A 20,623-nucleotide genomic window follows, 5' to 3' on the forward strand; every position below is an offset into this window, starting at 1 on the left:
CATCTCGCTTCCCCCTCAGAGATGTTTCCTTAGGATCTTGCAGTGTTGGTGGAGAAGAGACAGGCCTGTAATGAATGTAAAAAGGATTCTGTATCGAGGCCACTGGACACAGTCAGACTTTTCCGTTCTCTCTGGCTCTCGTACTTTCAAAGGGACTAACACAGCCAATGCTGCCTATGGTCACAAGCAGGGCCTCCCTAAGTCCAGGCCTGGAGTGAGTACTCGTGGAAGGGACTGATGACCACACTCTAGGCCCTGCTTGTCCTCTCGTTGCATACAGATCTGGGCAAGCTGTCTGATCGGTGTTACGGAGTTGTGACCGCTGCAAAATACTTTAAAAATTGTGGTCCTTGCCTTTGACCAGGCCAGAAGTCACTATGAAATTGGAGAACTTCAGAGAGATGGAACAGAATGAAAGGGTGCCATCAATTCTGACAAAGATCTGATTAGCTCAGAATGCAGTCGCTGATTTAGTAACACTGGCCATCAAGAGCACATCGCACCATTGATCTCTCTGCTTCACTGCCCACCCACTGAACAAAGTCAGATTCAAGGTGTCAGTCTGGATCTTCAAAGCCCTCTGTAGCTTTGGCTCAGGGTCCTGAGAGAGACCTTGCACAGCTGCTGTGTCTCTGAGGAACAATGAAACTTGTCTCCACAAGGGCGAGATTCACAGGCACGGAGAGACGAAAGTTTCTCAGCATCTGGCCTGGAACTGCAGAACTCACTTCTTCAGGAGACTGGAATGAACATGGACTTTACTGCTTCGACTTGGTTTTCCCATGATACAACCAAATAGGGAGTGATGGTGGAGGAAGGCATATTCTAAATCCAACTCACAGTGACACGTAAGTTTTTTCATCCTGCCTATAGTTATGGGAGAAGGTCAGAGATTTTGCATCTCCACTGTGACAACTTTGAAATTTTGACTCGTAGATCACCTCTTGATGGTGGACAGCCGGACTGAATTCACGCTTTCTCCCCTTGGAGAGTGTTGGGTATCTCTCACCTCATCTTCATGAGTAAGACTGGTCAGATCATGGCACTACCAAGTTCTATGGACTCAGTATTTGAGCAGGATCTGGGGACCATTTGTCTGAGTCTGACTAGGCTTCGTTGATAGAGTTTTGGGATGTACCCATCACATAGACCTTTGTAAAAACCCAGGGGGGAGAGCTTGGTTCTGTTACTGATGAGGTTATTTAACACCTCCCTTTTGTTATGGCAGGATGCCAGCTATTCCATGAATGATTAGTCTTGACACTAACAAACCCACCAGCATCCATGATATCTTGAGCCTCCCTCTGTGGGGAAGGTTATTAAGAAGATCAATAGTAGCAGATCTACATTAGCATCCTCTAAATTCCCCCAGTTTCCTTATTCCTTGTAAGTTTAGTCTCACTGTAGCATGGAGACTGCAGTGGACTTTTGGTTCCCCTGTCCGTGAACAAAGGTCAGCCATCCATGTTCATTTTCTCGGACGGTTAGTAGTTCTTGATATGCTTGACCATGAGGACTCACCCAGAAGCGGATGAGATTGCTTTAGAGTAGAATCTGCTCATCCCACTCAGTTTCCCTCTCAATCACTTATATCCTCTGAGGATTCTCTTGTGGGGTTCCCTCCCCCACCCTGTCTGATGGGTGTCAGGCTGCTGGGGAAGACCGATGGTTAGATATTTGGGCTGCAGCAGCGTCTGTTTGCTGACGATACTCCTCTCCATTTGTCCTAGAACCTGGAATCTACCCTCTACTTGCTTTACCAGAGCCCTTTGATGTAAGTTGGGTGAATTGAGCTTGACCCAGACAACCGAGGTGATGCTGGAAGGAAGGGGGCAAAAGTCTGGAGGTACTGAGAAGCTGGTACTGATCTCCCTATAAAGAGGGGTACAGCGGTTTGCAACCTTGAGGTCCTAGTGGAACCATCAGTGCTCTTGGACTCCAAAGATGGTTCATGATATTACTGCATGGTCCTTCCTCACCGATGTGGACCTTACCACCATTATCCACTTCCAGACTGGCCTGTTGTAATGAGTTTTCTTGGAGCTACCTTTGAAAGCCTGTTTGACTTAAGGCCTGATTCAGCAAGGTGCCAGGTCCCTTCAGATCCCATCGATTTCAATTATCTCTATGGGTGCTCAGTGCCTTGCAGGATCAAACCCCTGGTGGAGAATGGAGCTGTCTGATTATTAAACGGGCCAGGACGACACAAGCATAACATGCCGGTGCTCTGTGTTCTGCACTAGCTTCCTAGTGACCTTGAGGGGCAATTCAAATGGTCTTGTCTACACAGTGGCGCTGGTCCCTGATAGCTGCAAGACTCTTTTATACCCCACTGAAGTAGTAACAGACTGCTGAAGGGCTTTTTGCTATCTGCCCTGATAGCTGAACCCCAGAAGCCAGGCCACAGGGCATTCTCAGAGGGGAGCCCGTATTTGGACCTCTCCAACGCCTGAATCTGGTTCCCTTTAAGAAGCTGTGCAAGATACATCAATAAACAGAATTGAATCGACAAGGAATGGTAGCTAGAGTGAGGCTCTGCCTTGTTTTGTAGCTGGATTAGTCAATCTGTTTGAAGCTTGTCTCTTTAATGACCAAACAGCATGCGATAGGGAGTTATGTGCATTAATATAGATAGAAATATGAGCAAAGCTAGCACCAGTAATTATACAAAGAATTACAGGAGCTACTAACCCTCATGGTTCAGGGCATAATCAAATCACCAGGTGGGTCAGGAAGAAATTTCCCCTTCGTGGGAAAGCATTGCAAAACTAAGCATATCACTAAGGATGTGTGCTTTCCACCAAAAACCATGGATTTGGGTGTTACTAATTGCCTAACCTGTATGGGCCCCATTGGTCTGCCCTAAAATCATTGCTCTGATTGGGTCTGTGTTAGTAAGTCTTTTCTAAGTCTGTTCCAGCAAACTGCTTTTTACTTGTATGGAGTTTGTTTCTCATGAAGAGAGAGTCTGGGCTGAAATACTGTCAAACCCAGGCATGTGGACTCAGTCCTCTATGTTTTACTGGCAATTTAGAGTGTACCAGAAGCAGTCAAATGATAACTGACTTGAAGGGTTTTCTACATTTCTGGATCAAAGTTTTGCCTTAACGAGAAGTGACACGGAGAGCAGGGCCTCTGTCTCAAGCTGTTACGTCTCCGCTGGCAGCACTGGAGGTTGGTAGGAGAGAATTCACAACTCTTGCTCTGTCAGGTAATCTCTTCTGGCCTGCTTGCCTCCGGTGGAGGAAGGGAGAAAGAGCTCAAATGCCTGTGCACCACTGCGTCCTTTTTGCACCAATTGGAATGACGTTGTCATGGAAATGCCATAAGCAAATTCACATCCACCTTAAGGGCGTCCAACCTCTTTGCAATTGCACAGCCATTCCCACTGCTGTGTGTTCATGACTGGGCATGTGACAATCTCACTCACTACAGTACTGCATGAAATCGTTCTGGTGCTGAATATAGGAAGCAGTGTTTGCTGGTGCAGATGAGCCCTCACCCAAGGATATGGGGCTTGATTTATTTCCGATGTATCTGACTCCAGTGGAGTTTACACTGAAGATGATGTTGGCCGAAGGAGTTGAGGCCAAGACAGTGCACCTATAAAGCTCCCTTTTCTTTAGAACATAATACAATGAAGGGTGCCTTAAGTGGCAATTTCATTGGACAGTGGGATGAGTATCTTGGCTGTGCATTACACACCACTGGGAAGACTTATGACAGGCATCTTTACACTTGCATCTGAACAGGGATTGAGTGACTCTAGGCTGCTTAATGGTAGTGTGTTTGGGGCAAAACTCCTGCTAGGGTTTGACCCAGTAATGTTGCAGTGAGCATTCTCGCTCCACGATTGCAGGGATTTCCCCAAATTTGATAAAAAGACAGCGTATTTCTTATCTCCCTCCTCCCGCCCCAACGAGGTGCCCTAGCTAATCTACAACCTTCCTAATGGTGGGTAGCAGGGGACTGAACAGGAATTGTTTTTGAGGTAGTTCTCACTTCTCTTTTCCGTTTTACTTCCTTCCAAATAAACAGTACGGCTGTAGCCACATCCCTGGTGGGGGACACACCTGTGTTGCTTTTCTTTTCTTTTTCTTTCAGTGGGAGTGGGGAAAGTAGACAGTAAATGGTTGAATTGGAATGGTGTGGTGTTTGCTCACCTCTGTAGCATCAGGGCCTGGCTATTACTGGGTGAAATTCACCCCCGTGCAGATGGCCGGCACACAGCCCGTGGACTCCCTCGTGGGGTCCCAAAGCTTGGGCTTCCGCCTGAGCCTGAACATTTACACTTTGCAATTTTTCAGCCCCGCAAGCCAGAGTCAGCTGTTTAATTGCAGTGTAGACATATCCCTCAGGCCATTGTAGGCCCTATATTGACAGCTTAAGTGATACTTAAGCAATTTGTTGGCTTTCTGCTCCCGGTGACTTGTCCCCTGTGAATAGAATGGATGGTATTTGCTTAGTCCAGTCAATAGCATAGAAAGTTGGGGGAGATGTGGACTGTCGAGCTCAGTGGATTGATAATGGGATATGGAGAAGAGCAGCATGTAAGTTACCAAGTTTGGTTTGTCTGGATTTTGGCTCCTGTTGCTTCTCACACTCTTTGAGGTTCACATTAAGAAAACTTGAATTTTGAACTCCCTGTGGTGAATGAAAAACTCACACGGAAATTGGGCAAGTTTTGTTAATAATAATCTCTAGCTCTTCTCATCAGTACAGCTCCAGGCGCTTTATACAGGAGGCGAGTATCATTATCTCCATTTTACAGATGAGGAAACTGAGTCACAGAGTGGGGATGTGATTTGCCCAAGGTCACCCAGTAGGCCAGTTGCAGAGCTGGGACTAAAACTCAAGTATCCAGTATCTCAGTCCAGTGCATTATCCAGTGAGCCACACTGCCTCCCTGCAGTAGTTGAACACTGTGCACCACATAGAGGATCCCAGGGGCTCACAAGAGTTGGTTTCACCCAGCTGGATCCTCTGATATCTAATATTTATTCAGGTATCTAATATTTATGTCCACTTAATGAAGATTAAACAACCACAGCTCTTACCTGTTTGTCTCAATGGGACAAACACAGGCAGTGATAGCAATGAGCCATACAAAAGGTAGGGAAGACAATGAGAGTGAATAAAGATCACGTGAATTGTAGTAAGTTTCATATGAGACATGGGACCCGTTGTGCGAAGGTGCATTTGGAACGCTTGGAAACCAGACCAGCTTCTAGGTGGGTGGCACTTGGGAACTAGAGAATTCTTTGAAGTCAGGAGATGGGTGTGGTAGAGGGCACTCACCCAGGGGTGGCTTCATACTCTGGGCTTTCCTCCTGATGAGTCAGCCATTGTCAGTGGAGATGTGGATAGGCTGAGCGAATGTCCAGAGGGTCATTGAGGAAACCATAAGGGAGATGGCTGGGTGGGTGACCAGTCACCAGGAGGGATGTTGGCTTGAGGCTCTTCCTGTTGGAAGGGTGGTTGCAGGAATGTAAGGCAACTAGAAGGAGGCTGAGTCTCCTGGAGAATGAGGGAGAGAAAGGTCTGAGAAGGTGTGTAAGGAGCCTACAAGCCCTCAGTGCAATTGATTGCTGGAGGATGGATATAGCTTGATGGGATGTTGGATCAGGAGACTCAGGCCAAAATTTTCTAAAATAGGAGCCTAATGTCAGGCTGTAAAGTCCATGTTCAGGCACCGATAGGTGGGGTTTGCAAAGTGATGTAGGAGCACAAGTCCCATTGAAAGTGAATCTCATTGAACATCAATGGAGCCTTGTGCTCCTAAATCACTTAGGCTCTTGACTTGCCCGCATCATATATGGGAAAGGCATCTGCAAACTCTCAAAACTGCATTCCCCCAGGCACGTGGGTTGGGGATGTGTTCATTGTAACCCTTTCCTCTCCCCATAGAGCAAGTCTTTGTGGGGGAATGCCCCAACGCCACATCTGATTTCACTGTCTGCTCTGTCTCCCCAGCAATATTTCATCCTCCTGATCATCACGGACGGCGTCATCAGCGACATGGACGAGACGAGACACGCTGTGGTGCAGGCCTCCAAGCTGCCCATGTCCATCATCATCATAGGGGTGGGCAACGCAGACTTTGCAGCCATGGAGTTCCTGGATGGGGATAACCGCATGCTCCGGTCGTACACTGGCGAGGAAGCTATGCGGGACATAGTGCAGTTTGTGCCCTTCCGCGAATTCCGCAGTGTAAGTGCAGGAGGCTTTGCTGTGTCGGACTGACAGACACGGTTTATTTCTAGCAGGGTGTATGTCAGCCACAGAAACCCATAAGCTTTCAAGTGTAGACACGGCCTTAGTCTGTGTGGCTCAGCCAGTAATACTCCCAGCTCAGAGTCAGTGCGTGTGCATTCAACAGCCTGAACATTCAAGTCCCACCTGCTAGACGTGCAGTCCTGCCCAGTTCTCACATGGTGGCATTGCTGCCGATGAGACATTATCCCAGGGGACACAACTGGCATTTTCAGGACTGCCAGCAAAGTCACAGACCAGATAAATGCTCCATAGCCTCTTGCATCTGAAAAGAGAACAGTCGCTGAAGCCGGGCATCTGCCTGTGTAAGGCGGGTACTATCCCCGTGTGGCAGGCTGGAGCAAAGAGAGTTTAAGTGACGCTGCCCAAGTTCACAAAGCAGGTTGATGGCAGAGCTGGGGCTATAACCCAGAATCCCTGACTCCCAGTCCTGGGCTCTAATCATTAGGCAATTCTTCCTCCTCACCACTGAAGCTTTTTTCAGGTTCCAAAGGGGTTAACCTGAAGTTCTTCCTGTCTAGGTAGTGATCCCCTACAGTGAGGATAGCCCCAGTGTCTTGGCCAGCATTCCTCCTCTCATCAGAGCAGCTGTGTGAGAGAGTGACTATGTAGTGAGTGGAGAATGCCTACGCAGTCACTGCAGCGTAGCTGTGACTCAACACTCTTAAGTGCTTTGGGAGCCGGGGAGAAAGAGAGGCAGGATACCAACACACATTCTCTAACACATCAGCCCTGCTGGCTTCCATTGTAGTGGTGAGTGGGTGTGATCGGAAGCCAGTGTAGCAACACTTCTCTTCTCTACCAGCACCTGGGCTTGCAAGAAAACCTGGTAACCATAGGTGGGCTACACCCACCCTGGTAATTGTAGATGGGCCTTAACACCAGTCCAATGACCCACTGAGGCAGCTGCTGGGCACATATGACTGCAATAAATCATTTGGCCCTTTTGTACTTTTTTATACAGGCACCTAAAGAAACTTTGGCCAAAGCAGTGTTGGCAGAACTCCCCCAGCAAGTCGTTCAGTATTTCAAGCATCAAAATCTGCCTCCCACGAGCTCGGAGCCAGCGTAGCACTGAGAGCGTCGGTGTCGTCTGCATGTTGCCGATCCCCGTCGATTTCCGGAGGGTGCATGTCTCACATGCTTTGAAACCTTTGTCCTCTTTTAATTTAATGATTTGATTTCATTAAAAACTCTCAAACTCATCCCCGAGAAGCAGCTCAACTCTCTTTGTACATTCCTGGGCCAGGATAACAGGCATGGGCTGAACGGAGACGTCTCCTGCCTTCCTCCAGTCACTTTTAAGTATTTAATGTACTTTGTATAATTTTAGTGGAACAGGATTAAAATTTTTACAGAACAGAACTTGTTTTTTCCAAACAACAAAATGCTTAATATATTATCCACTACTGTGTATAGGTCACGTATCTGTGTTGTACCCGTAACCCTCATGCTCTACAGTCATTTTTATACTGTGTACATGTTATATTTGTTATACTCAGGTTAATAAAGAAACTCAGATATTTAAAACCCAAGCCAGGGTATATTGTTTGGGTCCAATGCAGAAAGGCCTCTTAGCACCTGTACAGCATTTAATGCTAGCTGCCTTGCTCTGTAGGAGTAATCATATGAACATACTCCTCCTTTGGCAAGAACGTTCCCTGGTTTGGTTACACCATTGCCTGTATCTCAGCCCTGTTGCCCTTCTCCTAGCACAGCAGCACACTGACATTTCTATGAGGCCATCCCGCAAGCCTTGCATGACTCTGGTTCTTGTCGTATAAAACCTTGCTTCTGTGAAGTAACCTCAGAGACTGTGTGGTGAGAGTAACGGGAGGGAAGGGATCCCCTGTCACCCTTCCACCATATTCAGGCTGCTCCATGGGGAGGTACCTGATATTAAACCAATTACTAGACTTGATCTAGGCCAAAAGGTCTCATAGAGGCAATAATGTGTCACCATGGCTTATTTGGCAGCTCTTTCATGCCAGGGGCCAAAGGTTTGTAGGGCTCCCCCAGTAGCCGTTCTGCATTCCCAGCGGCAATGCTGGTGGAGCAGACTGTGGCTCTATTAGGGGACTTCTGCTGAGCTATTACACCTCACTGCCTCTTCAGTGAATGTCTGTACCGGAGCTGAAGAAGCAGTGCAACTGTTCAGACAGATCAGGAACTGACCCCCTGCATTAGGGCATCATGAGATAAAACAGGCCCCAGTGTCACAGCTTGTGTGCTGAGCTCATACTCATACTGAGCTGTAGTGCCAGGGGCTATTTTTATTATAACCATGCAGTTGTTGTTAAGCGGAGTAAATAGTTTAGAGCCAGTAAAATACCGCCTGCATCAACCGTAGACATGTTCATAAGACCAAAGTGTAGCATCAGCGTAACAATGGCAACAAAGAGAATGGCAGCCCTCTCACCCATTGCAAAGGCTCCTCTCATTTTATTCGCCAGCCAGCTCACATTGACTGATAGGTCCTTTGCCAAGGGCTCAACTGCCTTGCCCCGCCCCACAGGAACATAAAGGAACTGGAGTGCCAGAGGCCACTGCCTCGTTCCAAAGCAGCAGCCAGACCTGTGAAAGGACAGCGTGTCTATCCAGTGCTATGCTCCGGCAGCAACGCAGCAACCCTGGGCGGTGTCGGTGGCAGATACAAATGGGAGGGGAGACGGGAGTGGCAGGCTCCAGGCTCCTATCCTTCACATGCTGCTTTGTTTCCTTGGCCTCAGGTTCCTGGTGCCACACCCTGGATTCTGCCCTGGTGAGTCTCAATCAAAATTAATTGCAGGTGGTTACCTGGCTGAGGCTACAAATACCAGTATCATTGCAATCCCAGGTGTCCCTAGGCAAGAAATGCTTATTGCCTGCACCTATGAGTAGCTACTGAGGTTTCCTTGTGCTAAGGAGCAGGCACTTACTGTATGCAGTTGGGAAGAGGATGGTCCAGTGGTTAAGACACGCGATGAGGCTTTGGAAGACTTGCTCTGCTACAGCGGTCCGGTGTAACCCTAGGCAAGTCACTTAGTTGTTCAGTGCCTCAGGTCCCAGCTATACAATGGGGATAATAGCACTTTCCTGCCTCACATGGCTGTGAGGCTAAACGCATTGTAGCTGGCGAAGTGCTCAGATGCTATGGTAATGGCGTACAGCAAATTGTAGTTAGTAGGTTATCACTAGGTGTTTTCCTGTGTTCCTGTCTGCACTACTTCCTGCTGCTGTGGGGCATGACCTGGCTTTACCATTTGTCTATTAAATTGGTTTAGCAAGATGCAGCCATCTGACTTTCACAACTCTGTGCCCATCCCTTCCTGAAAGGGGGAGCACCTGTGCATAATTGGACTCTTGTATTGCCTTCCTTTGCTTCATATGAGACTGTGTTTGGTTGTCGTGGACCTTTTGTGCTTATGAGGACGCGTCTAATGTGGGGGTGGGGCTTGAGCTAGATTTGTATGTAGTGATTCTGTAACCAAAGAAACTTGATTGACACCACAATTTATCCTTTAACTGGAATCCAAAAGGTCAGGTTATGCAGATCTGCAAGTCCCTTTGGAAGTGATCTTTGCAGGGCAGAAGGCCTAGTGGATAGAGCACTGGCTGGGGAATCAAGAGAGCTGTAAAATGGGGATACTGATCCTGACATCCTTTGTAAAGTACGCTGCGCTCTACTCCTACAGCGTACGAGCTAGGTGGTGGTGGTAGGATTCTAGTTATTTATTTATTTATACATAGCAGATGCACCTAGAGGCCCCAACCAAGATCAGGGTCCCATTGTGCTATGCCTTGTACAGACACATCGTAAGAGACAGCCCCTATCCTGGAGAGCTTACACTGTAACACCCTTTCTGCTCCATGCTTTCCTTGAAGATGAAGACAGAGCTGGTGTGCTGAGTCACACCTTGCTATCTCACTCTTTCCATGCCTTGGAAACAACCGTTCCTTTCCCATCATATTTTATGTTCGCTAAACTCCAATTGCTATCCCAGTAAATACCTTGTGTGCCAGAGCATGCAGTTACTCCCATGGCAACTTCTCCTATAGTGACAAAGACCCCATTCCTCCAAGAGTCCTAATTTCCATTGATTTCAATGGAAATTGGAAACCTAACTACCTTTGAGGGATCTGGCCCTGAGAGCTTACTTCATTAGGCTTTTCATTGATGAATACGATGTAGCCACTAAATTAGCAAGCAGATTGTGCATAATGGCTGGACTAACTGGGGAGGTTATGGAGATACTGCCTTATTCTGCGATATTCTTTTGTGTCTAAATGAAGCCTTAATGTTCAGCTCTGCTCTGAAAGTTGACTGTGTAAAAAGGTTGCTGTTGCATTCAACCGATCTGCTCCTTGTGCCTCCTCATTCATAGCTGCTGATTTCAGTGTGTAAAACTGGTTTTTGCTTTTTTTTTTTTTTTAAACTCATTTGCCCTGCAGAACCAACCCAGCCACAGGGGAGTGAGCTGGCGTCTATGCCTTCTTGTGCCTTAGCAGACCTGTTTAAGTTCCAATCAGTTATACCTGTGCTACTCTATTGAAGGTGGGGGAACCAGCGGGTCACAGAGGTGTAACTGGAGACCTAATCTGGTCTGCAGTGACTCTAATGCTGCTGAAGATGCACAAGATGGAAGGAGGCCAGCTTGACTCTGGGATCTCAAGTCAAGCTGGCAGGTTTGCCAGTTGGGGAAAAAACACCCTTTGTAACTTGTCAATGGTGCATCTCTGGTACTGAAATCATTGAAACCCATTAAAGAGGCAACCCCCACACTGGGCCTCTTTGACCAAGCTGATGTACTCAGTAGAGCTGCACTTGAACTCCTTTAGGTCCAAATTATGACTAGACAGGCTCCTTCACTTCCCAAGAGCCACAGGGCTCTTCACTCCTCCCCAGTCTAGGGGCTCCTCCTGAACCCCTGAAAACTGGACCAAAGTCACCATCTGCGGTCAGGGGAGTTATGGGGGTGAACTGGGCCCCTATGAGGTTATTTTTGTTCTGGCTTTGGATGCCCTTTGTTGCCTTTCTCCAGTTAGTCTATGCACATGACTCCTTCCTGCATGTGCTACTGAGGGTCCCATAAGGAACTTGACAGACACCCACACAGACACCCTCCTCCTCCCTGCCTGGGATCCCGAAGTGGTGATGGCATCTTGGAGTGGGAGAATAAGCAGCCTAGAGGATCCTGCAGTTCAGACCATGCTGCCTTATTGAATGTGACAGATGAATTAAGCATTCGTCACTTAGATTTGATAAACAACGCTCTGGAACCATCCGAGATGGCTGCAGGCTAATTTAGAAAACATGCCCAGATAGACTCCTTTGCTGCCAATGTAGTGAAAACAAGGAGTGCCATCCCCATCGCCTTGGCTTCTCTCTGAGTAACAGGAAGCGGGTGTTACTGTAAAGCTTCTGGCCTTAGATCTATGTCAGATTCAGAGCAGGGATAGGAGAGGACAACATTGACTCAGATCAACATTTACCCAAGTCCCTTTCAAAATGACATACACCCAAACTCATCATCTCTTCTCCACTCCCTTCCCCTGCCCCAGCCATCAGACGTGGAAAAACCACACTGCACCCCCTGATCCTCCAGCAAAGACCTTGTGATTGCACAGTGACTGCAAATATCAGCATAGCAGAGACAGGAGTAACCTAACCTTCAGCCTATAGCAACAAAGCAACGCATGCAGTCTTTAACCTGCAACCCCCATCCTGACTGGTGCGTTGGGATGCTACTATAAGAGAAAGGCTTAATAATAAAGGGGAACTACATGGAATGTAATAAGAATATTAATGACTATGATCATGCTTTTTAAAGCCCCAAATTCACAGTTTTGTATAGCAATATATTCCATAACAGACACTTTAGCATAACCTTAGCCCTGATTGAAATTCCTATTTGGTCTGCAATCATTTTATTTAGATAAAAACACTTTGGAAAAAAATTACATATAGGCATTCTGACAAACCGATCAACCTCAAACACAAGCCCGCAGCCATATCTTCATCATAAATCAGTAACTCTACACTTCTCCAATAACTATGACATTTATTCTAAAGCAATAGCAATAGGTATTTTGTCAGCTCAGCCTGTGTCTGAAGTGACAAATAATATTTCCCATTTGGATGCTTCCTTTAAAAGACAATACTTAGATACCAAAATCAAGAAGAAAAAAATGTTAAAGCAATATCAAGCCATGAGTCAGAGTTAAGATTTGTTTTGTGCATGTTGGAATGATGTACACATTCTTATATACTTGATAAGAATGTTTATTGCATGAGCAAGGTCTGACTGATGGTCTTCAGCTACTCATTTCCTAGCTTTTACGTTTGTTTTTTTCCCTCCTGAATAGTGCAGTAAGTTACTATGTTGTCATGTAGCAACCTTAACACTGTGCTTAGGTAGGAAGCTCCTAGTATGAGATGGTTTTACTTGTTTTATTGTCCTGCAGGAAATGTAGATGCTATGGCATAGGAAGTCATAACTCATAAGGGTGGCAGCTCTCGGGCCATTCTGTGCACAAAGGCCTTGATTCAGCAAAGCACTTAAGCTTTGTGCTATGCACCCAGCAGGAGCTGGCTCTGAAGCCAACTTCACCAAACTAGAGATGAGATGATAACATTGCTAGCGTCAGGGGGAGCTTTGGGTAGTCCAGAACCATTTCCCCTCTACGTTGGCATCACAGGGAAAGGGGGCTTGGCTGGGCTGTCTCTTGGCCACCTGTGTGGTGCCTGACATAATTTAGAGCCATTTTCAGAGCTGGTGAATGGGCTGCATTGAGCTGCTTTAGCAAAGAGCTGAGGTGAGCGGTGATACGTGCTCACAACCCCCACGCTCCAGGTAGCTGGTGCTCTGCGCTGCTCCTCAGGATCAGGCCCATACTGCATTTAACTCTGTGATATGATTTCTCTTTGTACGTGCTGGGTACTTTTGGAGCATTGGCACTCCCTTTTCCCTCGCCATCCCCAGCCAGTTGGCTTTAGGAATCACCCTGTCCATTTTAAATCAAACCCTGAATGCAATTCTCTTGTGCTGCCTGGCACGATTTAGTCAATTTCACAGATTAACTTTTAAATTAGTTTGCATGCATGAGTCTGAAGCATTACACTTGCTTGTCATTTATACTTTAGCAAGGATTGTGGCTAAACTTAATCTGCCTCAGAGTGGGAAGAATTTTGGGTTTCCTTGTCGCTGTTTTTTTATCTGTTAGAAACTTCTAAGTGATGAAAGATCTGTGCCAGTTGGCATAAAATGGATTTGGCTGAATCTAGCTAATTAGAACCATGTTCTCTAAGAATTTGCTTGAGCTGTTGATCAATAAAATATCTTCAGCACTAATTACTGCTTTGTTCTGTCATTAACTAGATTAACATCCTTAAAGATAGATTGTAAAACTTGAATTATATTATGAAAATCATTGACAAGTAATCCTCATATCAGACTCTAGTAGACTTTTCTTTTTTCCTTTAGCTAAATTGTTTGTATTGGAAGCTTCCTGTGTCTCTTTGCTGCCCCCATGAGTAAATACAGTAACAAGCTTGAATGAACATTATCTCTAGCTTTCCTCATCCTCTCTCAACCTTAGAGTTGCCAGCATGTGAGCTGATTCTTCGGAATGCTGCCATTTTAATGCAGAAGAGTTGCTCAACTATTCGTGTGCTACTCTGTTAGCACAACTTATTGCCTATCACTTGTGATAAAAATCAGAATTGATTTGCTCTTATTTAAGTGCAGGACTTAGCCCTGGTCTACACTTACCTGGAGATTCAGCGGCAGTTAATGGGAGTTATGCAAGCTACGCAGAGTAGCGTGTGTAACTCCCGTCGACTGCTGTGCTTCCCTTCTGCACGCCGTCTTCAATGCACTGCACCAACGGGAACTGCATTCCTGTCGACATAGGACTACGTGACTTGAGGGGGTAGATTTACTGTGTCGACTACCGACTTGATTGAGTGGACCTACACTGACCGCTCAATCGATACAGAAAAATCGATCTGATAGCGGCAACTTTGCCGCCCTCAGTATAGACATACCCTTAGTCCAGCTACATAATTCTTGTACATTACATTGGTCCTTGCAAAAGATGAATCTTAATCAAACATTCAGTCTTACCCTCCAAAATTTGGAAGGATGGGAAAGAGGTTACCCAATGGCTCTAAATCTTGTAAGTGGCTATTTTTTTAGACTAGGCTGAAACAACTCAATGGCTCTCCCGCCCAGACTTTGGAGTGTTCAATTTACAGATTGCAATCTTACAGTTCAGGATCACAGTTTGTTCTTACCAAGGAAATTATGTATGTGTTGGCTGCATGCCTCTACTCTAGAAAGATTTCTTCACCGTTTGAGTCTTAAAATGAACACGAACAAATATTTTTTATTTTACTATTGCAGTCTTTTGATAGATTAGTCATGTGCTATGTAAAATTATGGCAATGAGAAACTGGCATTTAAAAATAAAACGCAGCACCTCAATTAGTGGACTGATACCACGATTTCAAATTTCCCCTAAATCAGCATTAGACCCAAGGCAAAGCATGTCAATTTCAGTTCCTTCTGCCTCCATCCTGAAGAGCTAACACTCACTGACAGATTAGCCAGCTCGTTTTCTGCATGTCTGATTTATTCCCCCGCACCACCCCCGTATACTGTTCCCCCAGCAAATCACTGGGTACACTTACAGAAGAAACACGCTGCTTTGAGGTATACTGAGGCACACAGACAGCTCTCCCCTCACAAGTAAATAACCTTTCCCTCTAACAATCTACTTACACCAGTTCTTCTGAAGATTTTATGGAGCCTATGTGGGGAACAGTATTTCACATAACCAAGTGAGTTAACTATTTTGTCAACTCGCGGTTGTGAGTGAAGACTCACCATTCAAAAAGCAACCCCAGCATATAGGAAGTTAGGCCCAACACCTGAGATTCTGAAATTGTGGGCCTGATTTGAAGCACTGTGAACAATTCAGACTCACTGTGCAGAAAAAACAGTTATTTACCTTCCATAACTGTTGTTCTTAGATATGTGGTGCTCATGTCCATTCCAAGCAGGTGTGCACACGCCTTGTGCACTGTTGTTGGAAGATTTTTTACCCTAGTGGTACCTGTTGGGTCGGTGTAGGCGCCCCCTGGAGTGGCACCCTCCATGGCACTGTATATAGGGGCCTGCCGACCCGCCGCCTCTCCAGTTCCTTCTTACTGAATGGCTCCGACAAGATGGGTAGGCGGTTGGGTCTTGGAATGGACATGAGCAACACATCTTGAAGAACACATCAGCTACGGAAGGTAAGTAATTGTTTTTCCTTCTTCGACTGCTTGCTCATGTCGATTCCAAGCAGGTGATGTCCAAGCAGACCAAGGGAGGAGGGGACAGAGCTCACGAGATTGCCAACTGGAGAACTGCTCTACCAAATGCCGCATCATCCCTGGCATGTTGGGTAATGGCATAACGCAAAGTAAATGTGTATATAAAAGACCAGGTTGCAGGCCTACTGATTTCCTGTGTGGGAATGTGAGCCAGGAACGCTGCTGACAAGGCCTGAGCCCTTGTGGAATGTGCTGTGAGAATCGAGGCTGGCACCTTGGCTAGCTCGTAACACACCCTTATACAAGAGGTGATCCAACATGAAATCCTCTGAGAGGATACTGATAGTCCTTTCATCTGCTACAGTGATGAAAAGCTGATTCAATTTATGAAAGGGTTTCGCTCACTCTATATAAAAAGCCAGCACCTGTCTGACATCCAGGGAGTGGAGACTACGTTCCCTGCTGCTGGCATGCGGCTTTGGAAAGAACACTGGCAAGAAAATCTCGTGACTAGTGCAAAATTGAGAGACCATTATGGGCAGGAAAGCCGGGTGTGGGCGCAGCCGCACCTTGTCCTTATGAAATACTGTATCCAGGGGCTCTGAGGTCAACGCCTTGAGTTCAGACACTGTCCTTGCTGAGGCAATAGCGACGAGGAAGGCTACCTTCCACGAAAGCTAAGGGCTCAAAAGGGGGGCCCATCAACCTATTGAGCACCACGTTAAGGTCCCATGCTGGAATTGATAACGTACTGGAGAGTAAAGTCTTCCTAAGCCCTTGAGGAAACGGGACACCATACAGTTGGCAAATATCGAAAGGCCCCTTTCTCCTGGGTGGAAAGCGGAGATCACCACCAAGTGCACCTTCACAGATGCAACCGCCAAACCTTTCGGTGCAGTAGGTAGTCCAGTATAAGAGGCAGCGGAGCCTGCATCAGAGGAATTCCCTTTTGTACCAACCACACCGAGAACCTCTTCCATTTAGCTAAGTACGCCACTCTGGTGGATGGCTTCCTACTCCTACTGGCACCAGCAGCACGGCAATCGGGGTGTCTAGGGATAGCTGCAGCAGCGTTGTGTACCAGTGTTGCCTCGGCCATGCTGTGGCTATCAGTATAACGGAGGTCCCGTCTCTCTTGATCTTCAGGAGGACCTTGTGAACAAAAGGAAAGTGGGAACGCGTAGTACACATGGTGAACCCAGAGAAGGATGAACGCATCTGCCATAGAACCCCGGGCTGTGTCCCCAGTAGGAACAAAACTGGTGGCACTTCCTCTTGGACCATATTGCAACTAGGTCTACTTGGGGAAACCCCCACACTGGAAAATGATCTTCAAGATACCTGTGCAGAGAGACCACTTGTGGGTGTTGAAGGAGTGGCTGAGATATTCCGCCAGCTCGTTCTGGGTGTCGTGCAGGTAGGACACTTCCAAGTGTATGAAGCGGGTGATGCAGAAGTTTGATGGTTTGATGGCTTCCGGGAACAGGGGAGAGGAACATGATCCCCCCCTCTCTGTTCATCTAGGACATTGCCGTGGTGTTGTCTGTCAGTACTGACACCTCCCTGCTTGCCAGGTGAGATTGGAACTTCTGGCAGGCCAACCTGACCACCCTTAGTTCTCTGACATTTACGTGGAGCGACCGCTCCTCTGGGGACCACAGGCCTTGGGTCCTCAGTTCGCCGAGGTGCACTCCCCACCCCAAGGCCGAAGTGTCCGTCACCAGCACTGACGACGGTTGCGGCCTGGCAAATGGGACTCCTTGGCACACATGCTGGGGGTCGAGCCAACACTGAAGGGACGCTACAACCTGGGGTGGGAGAGAGACCGCTCTGTCCAGACTGTCCCTGTGGGGACAGTAGACCAATGCCAGCCACAACTGGAGAGGTCTGACTAGCAGCCTTGCATGCTGGACCACGTATGTGCAGGAGACCATGTGGCCTAGAAGTGACAGGCAGCTTAGAGCTGTTGTAGTAGGAAAATTGTTGAGAGTCCTTATTATGGAGCCCATAGTCTGGAAACGAGACTCTGGCAGCAGAGCTCTGGTCTGTACTGAATCCAGGACTGCCCCTATAAATTCTATTCTTTGCATGGGCACTAGAGTTGATTTGCTCACGTTTAGCTGCAGACTCAGGTTGAGGAACATCGCCCTTAGTAGAATGACTTGGGCTTCCACCTGCTCCCTGCAACGGCCTTTGACTAGTCAATTGTCCAGATATAGGTATACCTAAACACCGTGCCTCCTCAGGAATGCAGCGACCACGGCCATGCATTTGGTAAAGACTCTTGGAGCCATTGATAGGCCAAATGGGAGGACAGTGAATTGGTATTGATTATGTCCTAATACGCATCTGAGAAACCTCCTGGGGGAGACTATTATTGAGATATGGAAGTATGCATCTTTTGAGTCAAGAGCAGCATACCACTCCCCCCGGAGCCAGAAAGGGAATGATCGAGGCTAGGGAGACCGTGCAGAATTTCAGCTTCCTTATGAACTTGTTGAGATTACGCAGATCGAGATTAGGCCTGAGCCCCCTTTTGCCTTCGGGATTAGGAAATATCTGGAGTAGAACCCCTTTCCTCTTAGCTCCTGAGAGACCTCTTCTACTGCTCCAGAGTGAAGCAGCTCCTCCACCCCTGCTATGAGAAGTTGCTCATGAGAGGGGTCTCTGAAGAGGGACTGGGATGGGGTAGAACAAAATTGGGAGTACCCCACTTCTACCATGCACAACACCCATCTGGCCACTGTTATTCAGGCCCAGGCACAGTAGAAATGGGATAATCTGTTGCGGAAAGGGGGGACAGGATGTGGTAACTGTCCTGGAGTGTCGCGCTTGGGTGCACCTTCAAAAGTTTTGTTTTGGCCCTGCTGGCTGCTTCCCTGCGCGTTTGCCAGGGTTGGGCGGCTGGGGCGTCCTGCGCCTAATACTCCTGCCGCTTCTCATGGAGAAGTCCTGCTGAGGATGCTGTGGATAAAACCTCTGGCCGGACTGGGGCTTAAAGGGCTTCCTCTGCATGGAAGGTATATGCGGCCCCAAGACTTTCAAGGTCACCCTAGATTTCTTGAGGCTGTGGAGCTTGGAGTCTGTTTGCTTCGAAAATAGCCCCGCTCCGTCGACGGGTGGGGATGGTGGAGTGAACCTCAGGTGGGAGGCCTGACACCTGCAGCAAGGAACTTCTTCTTATGGCCAGTCCTGGAGGCACAGTCCTTGCTGCAGACTCTGATGCATCAAGTGCAGCCCGTAATGATGCCCTGGCTACAGATTTTCCCTCCTGCACCATGGCTCCAAACTCTGTTTTGGACTCTGTCAGAAGGTGGTCTTTAAACTTTGCCATCGTGTCCCACGAGTTGAAGTTATATCTGCTGAGGATCACCTCACACCGGGCCGACGGGTACCACTGGAGGGAAAAAAATCTTCAGACGACTGTGCACGCTTGGAATCAACATGAGCAAGCACTCGAAGAAAAAACAGATGGATCACAAGCACCTGTAGCCTCACTCTTGCATGCACAATTCATTGTGCTTTTTAAAAAAAGTCAGGCCTCTTATGCAACTTCCCTTTCACTTAGTAGCTGAGCACATTAGGAACTAGTACCTGCACTGTACGTAAACAAAAGCTAAGTGCTATGCAGGGAAGCCCGTTAGAGCTTGCACCATTCAAGTGCTTGAGTTGATGCAGCATAAGCATGTTATCCAAAGACAATGCCTGAGGAAAATACACGTTACAGGGATGCTGGAGTCAGTGTAAACCAAGAACCACACCCATGAAATGTGAATGGAGTCTAGGGACCTGTGTGGTGCCCTCGGCAAAACCTTGCGTTCCTGTAGGAGATGGTGGAGGGAGAGAGGCAGCTGAGAAACTGCCAATTTAAGGGAATACTCTTGGTGAACAAATAAAGTTTGTTTGCATTGGGGGAGAATGTCATTGCAGAGTTAGGGTTTGTGCCTTAACAAGAAATGCTAATTCCCTTTAGCCTTCATCAGGTCTATTTCCTCTTGGGTTCCTTTGGCTTTCTCCGTAAGACATTACTTGTTCTTTTATAGTCAAAATACATTAGTCTGATTGTAGGTGAGCCAGGCTTGGTCTACACTACCAACTTATGTCGGTATAACTTCACACCACTGAGTCATGCAGTTATACCAACTAACACCCCATGTAGACAGCGCCATGTTGATGCAATGGGAGGCCTTCTCCTGTTGCCATAGCTACTGCCTCCTGGGGAGGAGAAGTACCTCCGCCGACAAGAGAAGCTCTCCCATTGACATAGGTAGCGTCTTCACTAAGTGCCACTGCAGTGCTGTGTGTAGTCACACACCCCCACGCTCCTTAGGCATGGTGCCAACAGCAGCATGGCCATACGGAGATCAACGTTTTAGTGACTTTTGATTTCCCCACTCATCTGCCTGGTGGAGGCAAGACTTGTAGCTACTTTAAGACATCCTTCTCTTGGAGGAAAGCGGATAGTCACCACATTTATTAGTCTACAAATAGAGAGGATACACACACACAAGAAGAAGCGGGCGAACATTTGATCCTTAACCGCTAGTGTCCATAAACATTTTCCAATGGGGATTCTTTAACTATTGAAGTTTGACACAGACAATGCCAAGCATTGAGTCATCATCCAGCTGAGAAAGACAAATCATTTGTGTGCACTTAATCTGTATATGTACCTGAACTCAATTTCCTGTATGTTTATATACCTTTGAAGGATAGCACTCGTCTGTACTCAGAAAGTTAAGCCTTATCCTACCATTGACATGGGCAGAAGTTTGAAAAACTGAATAATTTTGCTTTGATAAAAGGAATCCTGTGGGAGGACAATTGGTTTGCACTAAACAAGAAGACGATTTTTCTGAAGTCTGCTCTCTGGGAAGAGATCTCCATTCAGATCAAGGGTCTTCTGTTGCTGCCTCTTCATATTTTGTAGGGTGCCGGCCTGTGCTGCTCTCTGATCTCATTAATGGTAAGGGGCGGGGCACAGTAGAAATTGCTTAATAGAACAGGCAGGACTTATCACTGAACTATGAATGGCGAAAGCCAAGATAAAAA

General features: G+C 47.1%; 1 protein-coding gene across 3 annotated transcripts in view; it reads left to right on the top strand.

Moving 5' to 3' along the window:
* The window catches only part of CPNE2 (copine 2), a 157,286-nt gene extending 149,478 nt beyond the window's left edge, over positions 1 to 7,808 (top strand). For 2 of the 3 annotated variants that reach the window (XM_067552176.1, XM_067552167.1), the window contains 2 exons: positions 5,974 to 6,210; positions 7,238 to 7,808. In XM_067552176.1, the coding sequence (XP_067408277.1) occupies positions 5,974 to 6,210; positions 7,238 to 7,345 (345 nt within the window). In that variant the 3' untranslated portion in view covers positions 7,346 to 7,808. The other variant, XM_067552185.1, reaches the window with a different exon arrangement.
* Positions 7,809 to 20,623: the final 12,815 nt, after the last annotated feature.

Source organism: Emydura macquarii, unplaced genomic scaffold, assembly GCF_026122565.2.
Source record: "Emydura macquarii macquarii isolate MOO-44397 ecotype Brisbane River unplaced genomic scaffold, CSIRO-AGI_Emac_v2 contig_295, whole genome shotgun sequence".
In the NCBI taxonomy this organism is placed as follows: Eukaryota; Metazoa; Chordata; order Testudines; family Chelidae; genus Emydura; species Emydura macquarii.